This window comes from Bos javanicus, chromosome 2 (genome assembly GCF_032452875.1).
Source record: "Bos javanicus breed banteng chromosome 2, ARS-OSU_banteng_1.0, whole genome shotgun sequence".
Classification (NCBI taxonomy): domain Eukaryota; kingdom Metazoa; phylum Chordata; class Mammalia; order Artiodactyla; family Bovidae; genus Bos; species Bos javanicus.
In genome coordinates, this window is record NC_083869.1 from 132372458 (window position 1) to 132391012 (window position 18555).

Sequence of the window (18555 nt, forward strand, 5' to 3'; positions counted from 1 at the left end):
CGACTTAGTGACTAAACCACCACAGTGCTCTGCTATGAGCTGAGATCAGCAGCTTTGGAAGGGGAGACATCTGGAGTGCCTGGGAAAGAAGACGTGGAACTCATAGCAGAGCCAAGTGCTTTGCCAAGGAGAAAACTGCAGACCGGGTCCATGCAGCTGTCTGTCCACGAGCCAAGTGTGGTGGCTGAAGTCTTGGGCTGAACTAAGAAGACGCACTTCTCTGCCAACTCATTTTCATGTACATTGACTTTTATTGTTAGCACTGTCCTGTCTTGTCCCCTCTCACACACACACACAAAAAGCCTATTAAGGAGTTTCAAATCTAGCTTTATTAACAGATCCCCAAAAATACTAAAATATTTCTATGCTTTATACTTTCCAATTTTTTCCCACCACCCCAAAATTCTAAGCTAGTAGCAGCAGCAAATCCCCAAGTGCACAACATTCTAACTCCTTCAAGCATGCTCCATTTCACTGCAGTTTTCTAAAGATTTCCTGCCTGGAGAAATTACCAAGTCCCAGGTGGGTGGGATTTTATTCTTACCACAGAGTAGGTGTGATCTCGTGGGAGGCTCTTCCTCTAGCCTCCGAAATCAGAGGCAGAGTTCTGTGCTCCAGTCCTGGGTGGGAGGCGAAACTCCTGGACTGTGAGTACCAGGCATGAGTTACCTGGCCCCTGGCCCCTCTGCATGGTCAGTGGCCGGAGGATGTGGCCAGTGGCGGGGGCCTGACCAAGGCACTGCCCACCCTGGCTGACCTTTGCAATCAGAGGAGTGGCTAACCAAAATGGCATTAAGAAATGTTGCAAAACATTCCAAAATAGCCTATTCTAGAATGATCTGGGTGGTGTGGGATGCAGTTTGGGACAAGGCAAGCCTTATTCAGAGAAATGATGCTGGTGTTAATCTCCAGGGCTGCGTTATCGCTTTGCTGGAAGTAACATTTCCAACTGCAGGCCTTATCTATGCATAAGATGCACCTGGTTTTGGTTTGTTTTGCTTTTTTGGCAGCACGTGGGATCTCAGTCCCCTGACCAGGGATTGAACCCACGCTCCCTGCATTGGAAGCCTGGAGTCTTATCTGCTGGATCACCAGAGAAGTCCTGACATGCACTTGCTGCTGTGCTTCTGGAAGTCCTGCCTTCTCTGTGTACCTAGCAAGTGGGGGTGCTTATCAGTACTCAGGGCTTCCTGACAGCAGGGCTCTGGGAGGACAAGTGTTCCCCGCTCTGAATGGTGATTTGGCCATAAAGGGGATCCAGATGCGACATGGGAGCCTTGCTGAGCTCACCACACGAGGAAGCTTTGGCAGATTTCCACGTCAGCACTTCAGAGCTGGAAAAACAAGGCTCGGGGGCCTGCCACACAGCTGCAGGCGTCATGCTGATCGACCAGACACTTACTTGGGCACGTGGTCTCAGCACAGGTGCGGCAAAGCGACGCCAAACCCAGGCGCCCTCTCCCTCCAGGGGATTCTAATTCGGAGAACGGGGCACCTGTGTTATCTCCAGGGCGTTTCCGTGCCTGAAGTTGGGAGACCCTGAAACTGGGGGATAAAACAGAATATCCACACCCAGATCAGCCAAGGGGGCCTTTCCTACAAACTTGTGCAGACTTGTGGGTTTTTGTGTCGTTTAAAAACAAACAATACCACCACTGACAAATGCCAAGGATGTCAGATGCTGCTGGCTTTTCTCAGTTTTGGGGAAATTTTGTGCACAGAGAGCAGCTACCCAAAATTGTAAACCTGGTCAGACTCTGTTAAAAATATTAAGTGGCTCCTGGCTACTCGCTGCTTATGGAAGGGATTTATTTTCCAGCTCTTGGGCTCTCTCGGAAATGTTGATGTGCTGGGGGATCTGTATTAGCAAAAGACCTATTCTTTCCCCTGAAACCACCTCATACGAACGGTAATCCCCGAGAACTCAAGCCACCCAAGCCTGGCAGAGGGGCTGCTCCCCAAACAAGGTCAACTGCCTGCTTCTTAAAGATGCCTGCAAGAAACGCAAATGCCAGTGCAGTACTTCCTCAACCCTGGTTATTTAACAGACCAGAATCCTCTCTGGGAAGTGTTTAATCCTGCATCAAATACAGAAAGGCGAACCACTGGCTTCAAGCGAGTGCAAGTTCATTGTAAAGGCAACCAGGTGCTCCAGGAAGGACCTGAGCAGCAAAGGAGGCCTGGGCACAGCTCTTCAGGGAACAGCCTTGGTCACTTGCCAGTTCACTCCAGCGATGGAGAGAACTGAACAACAGGAAGAGAATCTTCTTAACGCATTTGGTGCGTGTGTAGATTTCATGGCTCCGAAGAAGATGCTTGGAGGGCGGGCATCCCAGGAGCTGCAGGTGCACCAGGTCCATATGGCACTTGGAAGCAAGCTGCTGGGGAGGCTGTGGCACCCATGCACGCGCCTCGCTGAGACACCCAGGACCCCGGTTCGATGGCTGCGGACTCAGGACCAACCTTCCCCCTCTTCCTGGGAGATGCCCAGCACCGACTTGTTGGGGATTCCACAGTCCTGCAGAGACTTGCTGAGGTCAGAGAAACGTCTCCTGGGCACGCCCATCGTTTCAATGCTGCAGTGTCGGTAGGCAGCCTTGTTCTCGTGTTCGGCCACGGCCACGACGGTCTGCAAGGCATCAGCTGGCCGGAAGTGGCGGACGAACCTTCGGCCTGAGGGTGAGCGGATGGCGAGCAGCAGTCTTGGCTCTTGATCTGATGGCTCTTCCAGGTCTCCGGCCCTGGAGGAGGTCTGTCTCTCGGTCCGCACGAGGACTCTCCTCTCTGGGGAACAGGTTTGAGCCTGGGGATCTTTTTCACCCATCTTCATGGTGCAGGCCTCCTCCTGGGAAAGAGCCTGGGCGCTGCTGAGCTGCAGGGAGCCGGCCTTCTTAGCGACAGTCTCCAGGGCGCCCTCCTCCAGGGTCCTCCTGTTGATGGAAGGGAGGACTGGGTATTTATTGAGGGAAGAGGACGCCCCAAAGGGCGCCTGCTGCAGCAGCTCCGGGATCTCGCCGGGGGCTCCCTGATCTGGGGATCTGGGGGTGCAGGCTCCGGGTTTCTGGCTGCTCGGCGACTCGCAGGGAATTGCTGGAGGTAGAGAAGCTGGGGCACGGCCAGAACACCCCTCCATGCCCAGGCGCTTGTGCAGTCTTGGCCGAGTACGTCCCTTGGCGGACTTGGGCCTCGTGACATGCATGTTTAGTGAGTCTGGCTGCCAAGGGAAGCTGTCGGTCGCCGTGCTGCCAACAGGGCTACATTCAGGGGGGGCTATATTCACAGGGGCTTCTGTGGCCATGGCTTCTCAACAGCCCTAAGGAAGCAGGAGAAAAGAGGAGGCCATGGGTTAAATGTTCTGGGACTCTGGACCTGAGCCGTCCCACTCCCCAGGGGCCAGAATAACAACCAGCCACAGTGGGGGCAGGGGGAGGGGTGGTACAGAGCAGCTTCTCTCTAGAAGCTGCAATTCATTCATTCATTCATTCACTCCAGGCATTGGAAGGTATCAGCGAACCCAAGTCCCTGCAACTCAAAATATTACAGTGAGAAGAGACTGGTGTTAAACCCACAGCAAATAGATCTTTTGAAAGAGCAACAACTGCTATGACAAAAATAAAAGTACTGCACCAGAGAGAGCCTGGGCTTCCCTGGTAGCTCAGTGGTGAAGAATCTGCTCGGGATGCAGGAGACTGCCTACGACGCAGGAGCGCTTAGCTGCTCAGTCATGTCTGACTCTCCAACCCCATGGACTGTAGCTGGCCAGGCTCCTCTGTCCATGGGATTCTCCAGGCAAGAATACTGGAGTGGGTTGCCATGCCCTCCTCCAGGGGATCTTTCCAACCCAGGGATAGAACCCAGGTCTCCACATTGCAGGTGGATTCTTGACTAGAAGTCTGAGCCACCAGGGGCTCCCTTTGTTCCAAAGAGGGCAAGGAATCCTGTTCGGTTGCCCAGCCAGGAAACCACGCTCAGCTTCACTTAAGACTTGAAAGCTAGACCCACGAGCGGTGTACACTCCTTACAGAGGAGGGGACCAGTCCTCACTGGGGAAGAGCCCCTCTCTGCCACCCCGGTTTTCCCTCCATCCTTTCCTCCCTCTTTTCCCATCTCCTCAGAGCTTCTTTTCATTCAACCTTGTGTGGCTCGGTGCACGTCACTTCATGCAATGACCCTCTGCTGCCCCCAGTCACCAGGCTAGGGGAGGAGAGGAGACCCCATTGCTGGTCCACTCACTGGCCAGAACTCAGGAAGGATTCGGCTTCCAGACCGGGGTCGGCAGTCCCTTTCCATAAATGGCTGGAGAGTAAATATTTTTGGCTCTGTGGGCCACAGTCTGTCGCAGCTACTCATCTCTGCCTGTGTAGTGTGAAAGCCACCATCGACAGTGTGGAAATGAACGGGTGTGGCTTTGCTCCAAGAGAACTGCCTTTATGGACACTGGCATTTGAATTTCGTATCGTTTTCATGTGGCACGGAAGAATCTTCTCTTTTTCTCAACCATTAAACACGGTTGTTAGCTCGTGCTTAGCTGCTCAGTCGTGTCCGACTCTGTGCAACCCCACGGACTGCAGGCTCGTCGTGCTCCTCTGTCCATGGGGATTCTCCAGGTGAGAGTACTGGAGTGGGCTGCCATGCCCTCCTCCAGGGGATCTTCTCGACCCAGAATAAACTCAGGTCTCCCGTGTTGCAGGCAGATTTTTTACTGTCTGAGCCACCAGGGAAGCCCTGTTAGCTCATGAGCCACACAAAGTGTGGGGACTCTCTCTGGTGGTCCAGTGATTACGAATCCACCTTGCAACGCAGGGGACGTGGGTTTCATCCCTGCTTGGGGAACTAAGATTCCACATGCCATGGAGCAACTAAGCCTGCATGCTGCAACCAGAGTCTGTGCACCGCATCAAAGATCCCACGTGATGCAACCGAGACCAGACACAGCCAGATAAGTAAACAAACAAAAACAGAAAGGAAGAGTGAAGCCCCAAGGCCATCAAGCCAGCCTGAGAAACAGAACCCAGGTCCGTAATACCCAGTTCTCAAGGACCAAGCTTGGCCTCTCCCCCACCACCGATCACGTTCTGTTTCTTTGGTAGCTGTTGACATTTCTGGTACATTGCTTTCTTCATCTATAGGAGTAGCTGCGTGACCTTGAAAACATTATGTAACTAGCTCTAAACCTTAGTCTCTTTGTCTGCAACAGGAGGACAGAAATATGAGGCAGAGTAGGTAAGGCCATAAAAACCAGACTTGTAAAGGCTTCGGCTTTCTGCTTTTGGTTTCCTGTTTGTTTAGTGCTTTCAATTATTTAAGGTCCCAAAGTCTTACCAGCTGCCTCAGAGTTCTTCTCCAGGGGGTCGTGCGGTGGGTTCCCTCCCAGTCACCTCTCACTAGCTGGGTGACTCACGGGACGCATGTCTACCCCCTCACTGCTCAGAAATGCCAAAAGGTGGACTCCAACGAGCTACTGCATATGCAACTGTCTCCAAAAAAGTGTTCTCATGTGTCCCTTCTTCTCCCACATTTTATTTATTTATTTGTGGCCACACCACAAGGTGTGTGGGATCCTAGTTCTCTGAGCACAGATCGAACCTGGGCCCTCAGCAGTGAAAGCACATGTCCTAACCGCTGGACCACCAGGGAGTCCTCCCAGTCCCACACTTTAATCATATACTTACTTCTCACTGACTTACTCCAAGCTGCCTTCATCACACAACCCTGAGTGATTCAACTCAAGCCTCTTAGTTCTGCACCCCAGTATTCCCATTCTGTGCATATTACTATCACTGCCTAATTTGAGGGTGTCTGGCCTTCCTCGCTACTAAAACCACAGCTAAAACAAACACGCAACATTCCTATGTATTCCTGAAGTCCTACTCAGCTCAAAGTCTGCTCTGTCTTAACTGCAAGGCCCTTGTGTGTACTCCACTCTGCTCACAGCCTGAGCCTTTCCACACTCCCAAGTTCCCACTTCGTCTTTCACACTCAATCTGGCTGCTGGGGAGTTTGGGAGCCTTCTCGGCATTAAAAAAAAAGAAAAAAAAAATGCCTGCCCAACTCCTTGTTAATTTAATCTATTTTCTGATCAACTGTGAAGAATGTGGGGTTTTTTCCCCTTCAATTTTAAAGCCTTTCACTTGTAATTAAGCAGCTCTGCAGCTGAACTCAGGGCGGCACAGGAAGGTCAGAACTGCCCAACTGTTCTGCCAAAGAGAAGCTCAACTGGGAAGCTGACTCCCCCTCTCTGCCCACCCTCCCCCACTCAAGGAAGGGCTATTAATTCGCCACAGCTTCTACAGAATTATCACAGACTTGGCTTCTAACTCCCACACATGCCTGGGGAAGGTTTAACTGTCAGTAAGTTTGGTAACTTAGAAACCTCTTCCTTAACAACTTTGATGGGGAAAGTCATGTGTTCTCGCAGGCTCTCTGCTGGATTATTTTTAACAGTAAAACTTGACTGTGTGCATGCACTTTCTATACCTTTTGGTGCTATATAATTATCCATGTTCAGGGGGTGTCATAGTCAAGACACCCTGGTCATAAGATAACATGACTTTGAGCTATCTCAGAGGGAAAAAAATCCTCAATTATGACTAATTCCTCTAAGCCCACTCATGGTTATTTAGAGATTAACACCTCCTTCAGGTAAAAGCGTTCCATCGAACCTGCTTTCATAACCCTCTGCCTCCTCGCGAGTGCAGGGACCATCTGCTACGTGGAGGGAACACCAGCTCTCCCCAGCTTCCCCCGCAGGGAGAGGGGAGGTGGGGGAGACAGGTGTCTGGGGACCTGGGCCAGCGGTGCCTTTAGAGTCTCACCTTGGGTCTCACACTCTACCTGGGAGGCTTCTGCCACAGCCGTCGTCAACCCTGCTCAGCTCAGCTCACCACCTCTGGGCCTGGCACATTCTCAACCACAAAGTGATTTTTGACAGGATCTAGGCGTAGGCTTCCGTCAAGCTGCCAGCTGAATAGGCAAGTGGCCTGTTTACTTAAAACATAATAGCTGTACCCAGAGACCTGCTAGGAGTCAGAAAACAAACATTGATAACTGTTCCCAAGGAACCGCCAAAGGACAGGTGCCCATTTCTTAGGATTAATTACCAAATCAGCTGGAAAGAAGGAGAATTTTGACTGGAGAAGCTAAAGTCATATTCCTGCTTCCCAAAGGTTCCGACCTCCCCCTAGCAGGTCAAACCACCCTATATCACTCACAACCCAAATCTAAGCCTACGATAAATGCAATAAAATAATAAGCACCCACATACCATCTGCTGGTATATACCAAGAATACATACATTTGTTTTGAATTGGTCTTCTAAAAATGTTTATCAGTTAATACTCTCCCCTGCCAATTCCCACCCCTCCTTGTGAAGATTTCAGGATGAAAACACTCAGAAGAATCAGGAGAGGACAGTTGGCCTGAAAATGAGAACACTTTGGTACCATTCCCAGTTCTGCCCGGGACTAATGATTAGAATACACTGTCCTGTGCAGAGAGCCACGTTCAAAAGGGGGGAGTGGAGAAACAGGACCACAGGGCCACCAAGTGATCAAAGGTTTGGAAAAGGAATTGGGGATGATTCCAACAGCAGTGAGGAGCAGGGATCAGGGGTTGGTGGAGCGGAAGAGCTAAACTCTTTCCCAAGTACAGGCAGCTCCAGAAGGAAGCTAGCTTGGGCAGCAGGAGTAATGTGGGAGGAGGGGCAAGAAAGAGCCTCTAGAAAGTGCCAGTTGACTTGGGTGAAAGAGCACTGGTCTGGGGGAGGCTCAGAGCAGGTTCCGGCCTCTGCCCGTGTCACAGGACGTCCGCCTGTCCCTCAGTCTGCGTCCGGTCTGTACTGCCCAGCCAGGAGGACATGGCCCAACGGTTTCCAAGGCCCCTCGGCTTCAGCAGAGCCCGGGAACCGTCCCATTCCGGCAACGGTGAGCTCTGGCCAGCTGGGCTGGCTTTGCCCCTGGGGAATAGCCCCTTCCCTCCTGGAACCCCAGCCTGTCTCCCGGGGTTCGCCCCTGGGCCCTGCTCTGGGGAGGCCTTCCCCGGGGTAGGGGGATGGACGAGCCCTCCGGGGCTCGAGTCTGGCCCCTCCAGGCCCCCGGGGAGGCAGAAGACAGCCCCTGGGGCCCGCCCAGCGGCCCAGCCGGCCGCGCTCACCTCCCCGCGCGGCTCCATCTGCTGTAGGCGGCAGGGCCCAGCCCGCGGGTAAACAGCCGGGGTCTCCCGGGCAACCACGCGGCTGGGCGGCCACGTGCTTCCGGTCTGACCGGCCAGAGGGGGTGGGGAGGGGCTGGGTGCGGTAGCGGTGAGGGGGTTGGGACCCGTGCCTGGCCTCCCCTGTCTCCTCTCCTCACGTGGCTTGCCTGGCTGCTCATCTCCTAGGGGGAGGGGGCATCAGGGGAGAGGAGCCCTGGCCTGGGGCTGGGAGCGGCCTCCTGCCTGCCTCAAACCCTTTTTGTGAGAAGTGGCTCAGGCCTTGACCCACCTCAGTGTCCCGGGTTTTCAGATGAAGCTGCTGAACTGGCTGATTCTTGGGAACCCGCGAATCCCAGCCGGTGTTGTAAGGGCATCTGTTTGGGTCTGGTACCCCTTGTCCGCCTGATATATGTGCCTTATCTCAGTGCCGCCCTGCCAACACCTGCCTCTTGACCTCCTTTCCCCATCAGCCTGCCACTCCCAGGCCACATCCAAAACCCTCCTGTAACTACATCTGCAGCCGGCTGACCCTCCTGACCACTCCTTCAGCTTTGGTTAACTCCAGCCACTTCTACCACGCTTGTCTTCCAAGACCTCCCAGAGGCCTGTTGATGGCCTTTTCTGCTTTCTCCCCATCACCCTGCGTCTTCCCTACCCTGTCGAATCCCAGCTCCGTTGCCTCAGCTGTTCCCTCGCCAGAGTCCGTGCCCCGTCCTGTGGTCTTTCCATCACTCCCACCAGATGAAATCCCAGCCAGTCCACCCACACCAAGGTCCTGAAGAAATCCTGACAGGCGGTGATGTCATGGACATATGCGGTCTCCAACCTCAACTGGACCCTCAGCCTTAACACAGAAATCCTTCCAGCTCGGTTTTGACTCCTTTCTTCCCACTGGCTGTTTCAAACCTTGCCCTCTCTCCTGGAATCTCTCACCTCTCCCCATTCCTCCGCCTGCTCAGAAGGTAACCTTTCTCCCTCTTCAGAGAGAAAATAGAAGCCGTCAGATGGAAGCTTCCTCAGCTCTCTGCCCTCAGAGCCGCAGACTTGCCTACTTCTGTCTCCTTGCTTTTCTCTCTCCCTCTGGTTCCAGTGAGAGGGGACCCGTCCTCTGATTCTAAGACCAACGGCTGCTCCAGGGCTGCCCTGAAGCCTGCCCCCTGTCTGCGGGTCCCCACCGGTCCGCAGCTTCGCCACACTCCAGCCCTTCGCTTCTGCTGTATCCTTTGCCTGGAACGTTCTTCGCCACTCTCCACAACCCTTCATCCCCTTCCTTTGCCTCATGCCCACCTAGCCTTCAAATCCCAACTTAATAGATGAAAGTGTTCTTCCAAGATGGAACTAAGGGAGCCTCAGAAGGAATCCTCCCTGGACTCTTTAGTCTGCCAGGCCCTGTTCTAGACTCTTGAAATTCCAAAGGAATGACTAGCGACTGTATCATCCGAGGACTTGGTAGCTCAGACAGTAAAGAATCTGTTCGCAATGCAGGTGACCTGGGTTCGATCCCAGAGTTGGGAAGATCCCCTGGAGGAGGGCGTGGCAACCCACTCCAGTATTCTTGCCTGGGGAATTCCATGGACAGAGGAATGTGGTGGGTTACAAGCCACGGGGTCACAAGGAGTCGGATACAACTGAGCAACTAACACTTTCACACAGATTATTAGAAGATATTATTAGGAGACATTTAAGAGCCGTATATCATCAGAAGAAGGAGTTCAGATTCACTGTGCAGCCTGATGGCGATACATTTGCTGCTGTGGCTAGCTCGGATATGTGGACCCAGGACTCTAATGGAGCACGGCCCTGACCCTCCAGCAAGGTGTTCACACTTGGCTGAGAAGACAAGTCGCACAGCCATAAGGAGTTACAAATCAGATCCTTCTCAGCACAGTCTGAGTCAAGGCTGGAAGAGCAGCGCAGGCCGGACGTGATTATGAGCCAAGTGACTGGCAGGGACCGGAAGTTCTCTGGGAGCCTGGGGAAGGTGGGGGGTTGTTTCAGTAGAGGTGTCTCGTCCCATCTCAGAAAAGAAGCACCTGATCTGTGGGAGCAGCTGGAGAGGGGCCTGGGCTGGGTAGGCTTCCTGCGCGGGTCACCCCTTCACCCGCCCTGCACACGCAGGGAGGCATCTAAGGACCCACGAGGGTGCAGAAGGTGGAGGTTTCTGGAGCCGATGGTTCTGCAGCTCTGTGCTGCTGGCTTGCTTCTTGTAAACGATTCTGTCAGAAAATATCTAAGCCAGGCTCTTCAGCCCTTCAACGCCCACCCCAAAAAAGATGAAAGTGGATTCTTCATCAGCTATTTTAATATCACCTAAGGATTATGCAATCCTTTGGAAAATCAAATTGGCTTCTCACCCTGTTTGTGTGTGTGTGAGTGAGTGTGTTTGTGGGTGTGGATGTGTCCCCGTGTGGGCGCACAGGGAAACCGTGCTTATGCCCGGGGTCTGTTTCATCTTTAGCGGCCTGTGCCTTTTGCTCGCAGGGGCCGTGGAATGCACAGCTCTGGTGGGGGAGGCTGCAGGGAAGGGAAGCAGGGGAGGCCGGCCAACCAGTTGCTGTGTCTGCCTGCTTTTTAAAGAGAAGGCTGACTCTGTGCTTTTGTCTCACCTCCTTCTTTGAAGAGGATGTCTTTAAAGGATGAACCCTGCAATGCCGGGTCTCTGGCACACATAACAAAATGGATTCTCAGTAAACATGGCCACGGATCACTGCCCGGTGGGTTTGCATGTGGACTCACCTCCTTTCCAGCCCTGGGTCTCTCTGCTCCCCAGCCCTCTTCCTGGGCTCCAGCCAGCTTGTTCCCCAAATGCACCCTCAGCTTTTTCATCTTCAGGGTCTTCATGCTTGCCTGCCCTGACCCTGGTCCCTTCCTTGAAGTTAATCCAAATTCACTGACCCTTCGAGACTCTTCTTAAAAATCACCACTTTCTTAAAGCCTTTCCTGACCATACCTGCCCCACCCCCCACGCCATCCTGTGCTTTCTCTAATCCCTTTCAGTCCAGTGGAACATGCCAAAGATGGCACCGTGGACTTTACTAGGTCAGCTCCTCTGATCTTCATCACTCTCCTCCTTACCAATGTAGTTGCAAAAAACAATTGAGCCTCAGAGCCCCCCAAGTTAACGATTGGCAGAGCAGTGTTAGAACCCCAGTTTGGCTGATTCTGAAGCCCATTGTGTACCCTGCAGCCTCATCTCCCCCCCTGGCATTCCCACCTGGCACTTGCCCTGTACCCGCCTCTTGTGCTGGAAGAGAGGTGGCAGGCGTGACCTCTGGGATCAAGGCTTGAGTCTGAATTCCAGCCACCAGCTAGGTGGCCAGCTGGCCACCTTGGGTAAATGCTTTAACTTCTCTGGACCTCAGTTTCACATCCTAGAGTGGAGATGATAAGAATAGGATTGCTGTGAGGCTGAAATGAGATAATTCGTGTAAAGGTCTTAGCACAGTGCACAGTGTGTGGCAAGCAGTAAATGCTCGGTGAGGGTTAAGTCCATTGCCCTGTGGTTCTCGTCTCACAGGGCACCTCCCCTTCAGTCGGTTATGAGCTCCCTGTGGGCAGGAAGTTGCCTGTGTCTGTGTCCCCTGCTTTGTGGTAGGCGTGTAGCAAATGGGAATTAGAGTAACGGCAGTGGTCATGTTGATTGCACAAGCTGACTTTTCTATGAGAGATCTTGCAAGTTGCCCATTGGTACCCCCACTGAGGGTATGTGGCTTGAAGTGGAAATAGCCTCTCCCAGGGCTGGGCTGAAGGCAGGAGCTTCGGTTCCTTAGCAGCTTGTTCCCAGAGACCAATTGGCCTTTTCATTTGTTTGTTTTTCAAGTAGAGACTTGTGGATTTTGGTGTCTGTGCCCCCGTGTCCCACTCTGTCTGTCCTCAATCTCATTAGACATGTCTGTTGAGATCACAGATAGCCTTGAAGCAGAAGGTCCACTGGGTGGGTCTTCTGGTAAAGAGGCCAAGAGACTGGCACAGTCAGTCGTGCCTCCTGATGAATCAGCTTCCTGAGGGCACTGCAAGAGAAGTTTCTAGAGAATGAAATTTGCCCCTTGAAGCACTGCTGCTGTTTTTTTTTTTAATATTATTTCTGCCATATGGTTGGAAAATATCCAAAAATATATCGCCTGCTTCTCAGTGTCCTTCAGCAAAGCATACCAGACATGGTAACTCACCTTGGCTACTGTTGACCAAGTGCTTTTACCATCGGGAGCTTGCTGAGTCTTGCCGGCAGTCCGTGGGGGGCCAGATTATTGTCTCCGCCCCACAGATGAAGACGCCGAGGCTCGGGGAGCTTCAGTGGCTCTGCCAAGAAGTGGCCGACTCTGCACAATGCAACGTCTTCCTGGGGCTTGGAAGACATTAACTACACCCCAGGTGAGACACTGTTGACGTGACTGCAGCCATCTGCCCCGCGCTCACAGCCCCAGGTTCACGGGCTCGGTCAGTTATCCTTTTAATCACTCCTCTCTCTCCCTTGCCTCCTGCTAAGAGCAGCCACTGCTTGTCATGCCTGTCCTACTTCTGGGTCTGAGAAAAAGAGGCTGATTCTCTTGCTAGAATTTTGTCTGCCGTAAGAGCCTTGTGCCGTGTGCTTGGATGCTCAGGGTTGTCAGTTTTGTTTTCTCAGCTGTGTTTTGGATACTTAGAGGGCTTGGCTCAGTGACCCACGGGTGAGCAAGAGAACTGCTAAGGGGGTTCGGGGTGCTGAGATTGGAGTCAGACACACCTGGGGACTTCCCTGATGGTCAGATGCAGGGGCCATGGGGTCGATGCCTGGCTGGGGAACTAAGAGCCCATGAGCCTCGTGATGTGGCAAACAAAACCAAAACAAAGTAGACTCAGACACACCTGGATTAAGCCCTGGCTCTGTCAGTTTGCAGGGCAACACACCTAACCTCTGCCAGTCTCTATCCCATTGTCCGTGAACTGCGGTTGATCATGTGTGCCAGGCTTGGCCTCATTCTGGTCCTCCATGGTTGTAGCTTTGCTTTTATTTATGAGACTTGAAGCATGGTAGGACTCGGACCATTCATTCATTCGATCCAATATTGATTACTGCACATCTCTCCACGTCTAGTTTTCTTTATCAGAAAAACAAAGAGAATGACAGTACTTATCTAGCTGAGGACTAGATACGAGTACTTAATGTTTAAATACATGTGAAGTGCTCAGAATTGTACCACGTAGAAAGTCAACGTGATACACGTGAGCCGTATTTTTTTAGTGCTAGTCAGTGCCCGGCACAGGGCTAGCTGGACTCCAGGTGAACAGCATAATGGTGACCCTTACGGACCTTGCAGGCTCCTTCCTCCTTCTGTTCTCCATGGGGAGAAAAAACCGAGCAATGTTTTATCACTGCCCACGGAAGATGAATTGATGGGTTTGAGAGAGTCGCTCTTAGGGACCCGCCTACTCCCTCCGTCTCCCCCTTCATCAAGTCTCTGTGCCTCTGATCCTGTGCCCTTGGCTTTGGTTCACATCCCCCGTAAATGATTAGTCAAAGGGAGAGGACCACGTCTGTCTTGCCTAAGTTGTAGCTGTGGAGGTCAGTGTCTGTGGAAAAGCTCTGTAGCCTCCAGAAGGCCTCACGGACAAGAGGTCTAGGCAGGGGCGCCAAGCGAGGAGGAAGGAACACGGATTTGGAGTTGGGACCATGGGCTTGTCCTGCACGCCGCCCCCACCCCCAACTTGGTAAGCCGCGTGGATCTGTTTCAGGTCATGTCTCCTCTCTGAGTTGGTTTCTCAACTCTCAAGTGAAGAAATGATAGGTCCTACCTGGAACGGTTGCAGTGAGGAGTAAATAGATGCAGAAAACAAATTTGAGGTCATTCACTTCAGTTCAGTTCAGTCGCTCAGTCGTGTCCGACTCTTTGCGACCCCATGAATCACAGCTCGCCAGGCCTCCCTGTCCATCACCAACTCCCGGAGTTCACTCAGACTCAGGTCCATCGAGTCAGTGATGCCATCCAGCCATCTCATCCTCTGTTGTCCCCTTCTCCTCCTGACCCCAATCCCTCCCAGCATCAGAGTCTTTTCCAATGAGTCAACTCTTCGCATGAGGTGGCCAAAGTACTGGAGTTTCAGCTTCAGCATCATTCCTTCCAAAGAAATCCCAGGGCTGATCTCCTTCAGAATGGACTGGTTGGATCTCCTTGCAGTCCAAGGGACTCTCAAGAGTCTTCTCCAACACCACAGTTCAAAAGCATCAATTCTTCGGCGCTCAGCCTTCCTCACAGTCCAACTCTCACATCCATACATGACCACAGGAAAAACCATAGCCTTGACTAGATGAACCTTTGTTGGCAAAGTAATGTCTCTGCTTTTGAATATGCTATCTAGGTTGGTCATAACTTTCCTTCCAAGGAGTAAGCGTCTTTTAATTTCATGGCTGCAGTCACCACCTGTAGTGATTTTGGAGCCCAGAAAAATAAAGTCTGACACTATTTCCACTGTTTCCCCATCTATTTCCCATGAAGTGATGGGACCAGATGCCATGATCTTTGTTTTCTGAATGTTGAGCTTTAAGCCAACTTTTTCACTCTCCTCTTTCACTTTCATCAAGAGGCTTTTTAGTTCCTCTTCACTTTCTGCCATAAGGTGTCATCTGCATATCTGAGGTTATTGATACTTCTCCCGGCAATCTTGATTCCAGCTTGTGTTTCTTCCAGTCCAGCGTTTCTCATGATGTACTCTGCATATAAGTTAAATAAAGAGGGTGACAATATACAGCCTTGACGTACTCCTTTTCCTATTTGGAACCAGTCTGTTGTTCCATGTCCAGTTCTAACTGTTGCTTCCTGACCTGCATACAAATTTCTCAAGAGGCAGATCAGGTGGTCTGGTATTCTCATCTCTTTCAGAATTTTCCACAGTTTATTGTAATCCACACAGTCAAAGTCTTTGGCATAGTCAATAAAGCATAAATAGATGTTTTTCTGGAACTCTCTTGCTTTTTCCATGATCCAGCGGATGTTGGCAATTTGATCTCTGGTTCCTCTGCCTTTTCTAAAACCAGCTTGAACATCAGGAAGTTCACGGTTCACATATTGCTAAAGCCTGGCTTGGAGAATTTTGAGCCTTACTTTACTAGCGTGTGAGATGAGTGCAATTGTGCAGTAGTTTGAGCGTTCTTTGGCATTGCCTTTCTTTGGGATCAGAATTAAAACTGACCTTTTCCAGTCCTGTGGCCACTGCTGAGTTTTCCAAATTTGCTGGCATATTGAGTGCAGCACTTTCACTGCATCATCTTTCAGGATTTGGAATAGCTCAACTGGAACATTCAAGGCCCCCCTAAATGCCTCCTTCCTTTTGGAGTTGAGTCCAGGGCTCCTTTCTCTGAGGTCAAAGGCATTTATTTACTCAGCCACTAGAGGGCACACACATTACTCTCCTAGACTGGCCTCCCTGGACCCAGGCTCAGGTGGAGGGGTGCAGCCCCGGGAGGCTCCCTGGAGACAACACCTGTGCAAAAGTGGATGCCACAGAGTTGGGGAGCAGGAGAAGCTGACACCTGGAGGCAGCTGCTGAGGCCACAGGTGGTCCCCCAGGGCGCTCAGGGCCTGGGCTGTCCTTTGGAGATGTCCGGAAGGAGACAATAGGGCCGCCCTTTATTTATTTTTTTATTGAAGTATAGTTGACATACAGTATCATGTTAATTTCAGGAGTATACCGTAGTGGCTGATGAAACACGCTGTGCAATGGTGACCATGATAAGTCTGTTAACCATCTGTCACCACACAAAATTATCACAGTAGTATTAACTATAGTCCTTATGCTGTGTATTACATCCCCGTGACATTTGATAACTGGAAATCCCTGTCTCTTAATGCCCGCACCTCTTCGCCCAACCCTCCACCTCCCTTCCCTGTGGAAACCACCTGTTTGTTCTCTGTATCTGTGACTCTGTTTCTGTTTTATTTGCTCATTTGTTTTGTTTTTCAGATACCACATTTGGTGGAATCATATGGTATTTGTCTTCATCTGTATGACATTTCCCTTGGCCTAATGTCCTCTAGGCCCATCCATGTTGTTGCAGATGGCAAACAATTTAGTTGATTCTGGAGAAGGAAATGGCACCCCACTCCAGTATTCTCTCTTGGAAAACCCTATGGACAGAGGAGCCTGGAGGGCCTCAGTCCATAGGGTTGCAAAGAGTTGGACATGACTTAGCAACTGAACAACAATATTTCATTACATATACATGTTAAGGAATGCTTAGGTTGCTTCATATCTTGGCTATAGTGAATAATGCTGCACTGATTATAAAGCTCATATGTGTTTCTGTTTTCTTTGGATAACTATGCAGAAGTGGAATAGTTGGATTGTATGGTAGTGATGCAAGGAGACCCAACCAGTCTATCCTAGAGGAAATCAGTCCTGAATATTGATTAGAAGGACTGATGCTGAAGCTGTAACTCCAGCACTTTGGCCACCTGATGTGAAGAACTGACTCATTGGGAAAGACCCTGATGGTGGGAAAGATTGAAGGCGGGAGGAAAAGGGGACGACAGAGGATGAGATGGTTGGATGGCATCAGCGACTCAATGGACATGAGTTTGAGTAAACTCCGGGAGTCCGTGATGGACAGGGAAGCTTGGCGTGCTGCAGTCCATAGGTTCACAAAGAGTCAGACACGACTGAGACTGAATCTCATTTGAGATTCAGATTGAGATTGATTGAGAAATGACTGAACTGACCTGAACTGATGGTAGTTCTGTTTTTAAAATTCTGAGAAACCTCCGCACGGCTTGGCTACACCGATTTACGTTCCCACAAGCAGTGCCCAAGAATCCCCTTTTCTCCACATCCTGGGGACTTGGCCCTTTAAATCATCTCCTCCAGGGGCTACTCCTCCCATCATGGCCGGGCAGGGTCACAACCTTGGAGCAGACAGAGGCAGTTCCCAGTGAGTGAGTGAGAGCGTCAGGAGTAGCTGATATCCCATCCCTAAAGAGGGGGCCTGCCAGAGACTGTGCCAAGCATTCTGGAAGCAATGGAGAGCCAAGCAGACTCTCTTCCCGTGGGGTGCTTTTGATCCAGATATGGTCTGTATTTACCTATTTCGTCTCCAACCAGCTTGGAGGCCCTCCTGGGGCCACAATCTTGTCTCCTTAGAAGAAGGCATGTGTGTGCTAAGTTGCTTCAGTCGTGTCCGACTCTTTGAGACCCCATGAACTGTAGCCCTCCAGGCTCCTCTGTCCATGGGACTCTCCAGGCAAGAATACTGGAGTGGGTTGCCATTTCCTCCTCCAGGGGATCTTCCTGACCCCAGGATCAAAACCAGGCCTCCTACATTGTGGCTCTTTACTGCTGAGCCACCAGGGAATAGTTGATGCTTATTAAGAGCCTGTACTATCTCATTACCAGAAATGTACCCAGGTCCCTTTCTTCTCACCAAAGTGTCATCACTCGCTCTTTTGAAAAATATGAGTTGCTTCATCATGGGCTAAACCATCACACAGTTATTTTTTTTTCACACTCAAAAGAAACGAAGTCAGCCTGTAAGATGGAACCTAATTTAAAAACATCCCTTGCAGCATCTGAGATGAAGGCTGGCTGGGACCAGACCCGGTCAGGGCCCAGCCTCTCAGCATCTACCCGAATCTTATCAGTGAGGGCAAAAGTAGCAAATTCCCCCAGGATGCTCGAGCAGGACGCTTGTTTGAAATTTTCTTGGGAAACTTTGCCACAGGACTCCATGTGAGGACATCGGACCCTGAGCCCACATTCTTCTCTGCCATCTTGGGAGAAGTGTGCCAGCTATGGCTACCATTACCGTTGCTAATGACCTTCCCAGGCAGCTCAGAGGTGAAGAATCTGCCTGCCAATGCACGAGATGCAGGTTCAATCCCGAGGTCTGGGAGACCCCCCCTGGGAGCGGGGATGGCAACCCACTCTGGTATTCTAACCAGGAAAATCCCGTGGACAGAGGAGACTGGCAGGCTACAGTCCATGCAGTTGCTAAGAGTCACGCATGACTGAGCAGGTACGCATGCACCGTTGCTAATGGTAACAAGAAGGGTGTGGTCACCTGGAACAGCATTTTATGGTGCCAATCTGTTTCACTTGCCTTCTTTAGTTGATCTCCACAAGTCTGTGCAGTAGGGGGCTGTGTGAGCAGGAGGAAGTTGTCCAAACTCACTGGGCCTCAGTTTCTCCATCTCAAAACTGATAATGCAGTCTCTCAGGTTATTGCAAGGATTAAATGATGGAACACACGTGAAGCCCTTAAGGAAGATAGCACCTGGCATCTACTAATTTCTTTTTATTTCTTCTTTACAAAGAATTTACTGTATTAGGAATAATAGATGTGACAGTGATCTGCTGAGTGTTTTCTCGTTTTCATTGAACTGTAATTCATTACAGTGC

The 18555-nt window shown here is 51.2% G+C and overlaps 2 protein-coding genes across 8 annotated transcripts in view; one reads left to right on the forward strand and one right to left on the reverse strand.

The window, feature by feature from the left end:
- Nucleotides 1-311: 311 nt before the first annotated feature.
- UBXN10 (UBX domain protein 10) lies at nucleotides 312-8243 on the reverse strand. 5 transcript variants are annotated; one of them, XM_061394512.1, is made up of 3 exons: nucleotides 8152-8243; nucleotides 6816-6963; nucleotides 312-3313 (listed from the first exon to the last, which is right to left on the reverse strand). In XM_061394512.1, the coding sequence occupies exon 3, from the start codon at nucleotides 3296-3298 to the stop codon at nucleotides 2453-2455; it is 846 nt and encodes a 281-aa protein (XP_061250496.1). In that variant the 5' UTR covers nucleotides 3299-3313; nucleotides 6816-6963; nucleotides 8152-8243; the 3' UTR covers nucleotides 312-2452. The 5 variants fall into 5 exon arrangements, with proteins under 5 accessions (XP_061250496.1, XP_061250475.1, XP_061250481.1 ...); XM_061394491.1 differs by having other exon boundaries at nucleotides 6816-7019; nucleotides 8152-8216; XM_061394497.1 differs by having other exon boundaries at nucleotides 6816-7016; nucleotides 8152-8214.
- The window catches only part of PLA2G2C (phospholipase A2 group IIC), a 31464-nt gene continuing 20760 nt past the window's right edge, over nucleotides 7852-18555 (forward strand). Inside the window, exon 1 of one of the 3 annotated variants that reach the window (XM_061394535.1) lies at nucleotides 7852-7922. The gene's annotated coding sequence lies outside the window, so the exon portion shown is untranslated. Of the gene's footprint in view, nucleotides 7923-11479; nucleotides 12628-18555 lie in introns of those variants that run through there. The other 2 variants (XM_061394542.1, XM_061394547.1) reach the window with 2 other exon arrangements.